Source organism: Miscanthus floridulus, chromosome 17 (genome assembly GCF_019320115.1).
Source record: "Miscanthus floridulus cultivar M001 chromosome 17, ASM1932011v1, whole genome shotgun sequence".
Lineage (NCBI taxonomy): Eukaryota > Viridiplantae > Streptophyta > Magnoliopsida > Poales > Poaceae > Miscanthus > Miscanthus floridulus.
Window position 1 is genome coordinate 35,798,038 of NC_089596.1, and position 2,202 is coordinate 35,800,239.

The 2,202-nt window shown below is 49.9% G+C and overlaps 1 protein-coding gene across 1 annotated transcript; it reads left to right on the forward strand.

The window, feature by feature from the left end:
• Nucleotides 1-667: 667 nt before the first annotated feature.
• Nucleotides 668-988, forward strand: LOC136515537 (uncharacterized). Its single transcript, XM_066509098.1, has one exon. It carries the CDS (start codon nucleotides 668-670, stop codon nucleotides 986-988), a length of 321 nt encoding a protein of 106 aa, XP_066365195.1.
• The last annotated feature ends 1,214 nt before the right edge of the window (nucleotides 989-2,202 follow it).

Sequence of the window (2,202 nt, forward strand, 5' to 3'; positions counted from 1 at the left end):
ATCCTCGATGGCCTGTGCCCTCTCCACAAGAATGCCAAGCATAAGATGAAGGACTGCCTCATCTTAGCTAAGGAGTTCCAGGCTAAAAAGCCAGACGATGACAACAACGATGGAGTCTAAGGCTACCGACCAACTAGGGGCAACAATAATGCCTTCTAGGATCATGACAAGGTGGTCACCATCTTTGGGGGTCTCGCCTCCACTGAGAGCAGAAGAGAACAGAAACTCACCGTCCGCCGGGTGCTCGCCGTCAATACTGAAGATGCCACCGCCAACCCTAGCTATCGCCCCTGGTCTGAGGTCCCCATCACCTTCAGTCGGGCCAACCAATTGGTGGACATCCCCTAGACAGGGCGTTTCCCCCTCGTCCTTGATGTAACTGTCTAGAAAGTGTTTTTTAGAAAAGTACCTCATCGACGGTGGGAGTGCTCTGAACCTCCTCTTCACTAGAGCCCTAAAGGAGCTGGGCCTCGGGATAACATATCTCACACCCTCTAACTCCTCCTTCTAGGGTGTGGTACCTGGTAGGGCATCCAAACTGCTTGGAGAGATTACCCTACCAGTACAGTTCGGCACGGCAAGCAACTACCGCGTTGAGCACATCAACTTCTATATCACCGACTTCAACACCGCCTACCATGCCATACTTGGTCGACTAGCTCTGGCCATGTTCATGGTTGTACCGCACTACGCTTATCTAGTGCTGAAGATGCCTTTGCCTATAGGAGTCCTGGCCCTACGGGCCAACCTCTCCATCGCCTACGCCTGTGAGATAGAGAGTCTCGCCCTCACTGAAGCCACCGATCTCTCCATCCAGATGGCCAGTGTGGTCACTGACGCCAAGGCGGTGCCTGTTGATGACCTAGAGATCCCATCACTAGAGCTTCCTCACGCCTCCGCCAAGTCCAAGGAAACTAAGGAGGTCGGCCACGGACTCGACGACCCCTCCAAGACCGTGAAGATTGGGGCTCACCTCGACCCCAAATAGGAAAGCGTGCTCATTTCTTCCTATGTGCCAAAGCCAATGTCTTTGCTTGGAAACCTACAGACATGCTAGGGGTACCATGGGAGAAGATTGAGCACTCCTTGAATGTCTCGCCGACCGCTAAACCGATCAAGCAAAAACTCTGACGATTCACGCCAGACAAGAAGGAGGCTATTAGGGTAGAAATAAAATGGCTCCTACCTGCCGGATTCATAAAAGAAGTGTATCATCCTAAGTGGTTAGCAAACTCTGTTCTCGTTCAAAAAAAGAATAAAGAATGGAGAATGTACATTGATTACACTAATCTTAACAAACACTGCCCTAAAGACCCCTTTGGTCTGCCTTGGATAGGCGAGGTTGTAGACTCCACCGCCTGCTGTGAACTACTCTCCTTCCTCGACTATTACTTTAGCTATCACCAGATCTCCCTCAAGGAACAAGACCAGATCAAGACATCGTTCATCATGCCTTTCGATGCGTACTGCTATACCACCATGTCCTTCGGACTCAAGAACGTCGGGGCAACCTACCAAAGGGCCATCCAGATGTGTCTCGATCAACAGATAGGCTGCAACATCAAAGCTTACATCAATGATGTGGTCATCAAGTCCAAGACCACCGATAATCTCATCGCCAACCTTGAAGAAACGTTCGCCAACCTAAAAAGGTACCGATGGAAGCTCAACCCTTCAAAGTGCATCTTTGGGGTTTCATCCGAAATACTCCTAGGCTACATTATTAGTGCCTGCGGCATCGAACCCAACCCTAACAAGGTCTCCGCCATCACCAACATGAAACAACCAATGTTCGTCAAGGATATTTAGAAGCTTACGGGTTGCATGGCTGCTCTCAGCTGCTTCATATTGTGCCTTGGCGAAAAGGGACTACCATTCTTTAAACTCCTCAAGGCCTCTGAGCACTTCTCCTGGTCGGAGGAGGCAGATACAACTTTCGAGTAGCTCAAGTTGTTTCTAACGAAGCCTCCGATCATGATGGTGCCTTGACCAGATGAAACTCTACTGATCTACATCATCGCCACTTGTCGCGTCGTTAGCACAGCTATCGTCATCGAACGCGAGGAGGCCGGGCACGCCTATAAGATGCAATGTCCGGTCTACTTCATCAGCGAGGTCTTTAATGAACCCAAAACTTGTTATCCTCAGGTACAAAAGCTGTTATACGCCATTTTGATCACATCACGCAAGCTTTGCCATTAC

Excerpts from the sequence above, each read along its gene's own strand:
- LOC136515537 (XM_066509098.1), top strand. The coding sequence starts at position 668 with ATGTTCATGGTTGTACCGCACTACGCTTATCTAGTGCTGAAGATGCCT.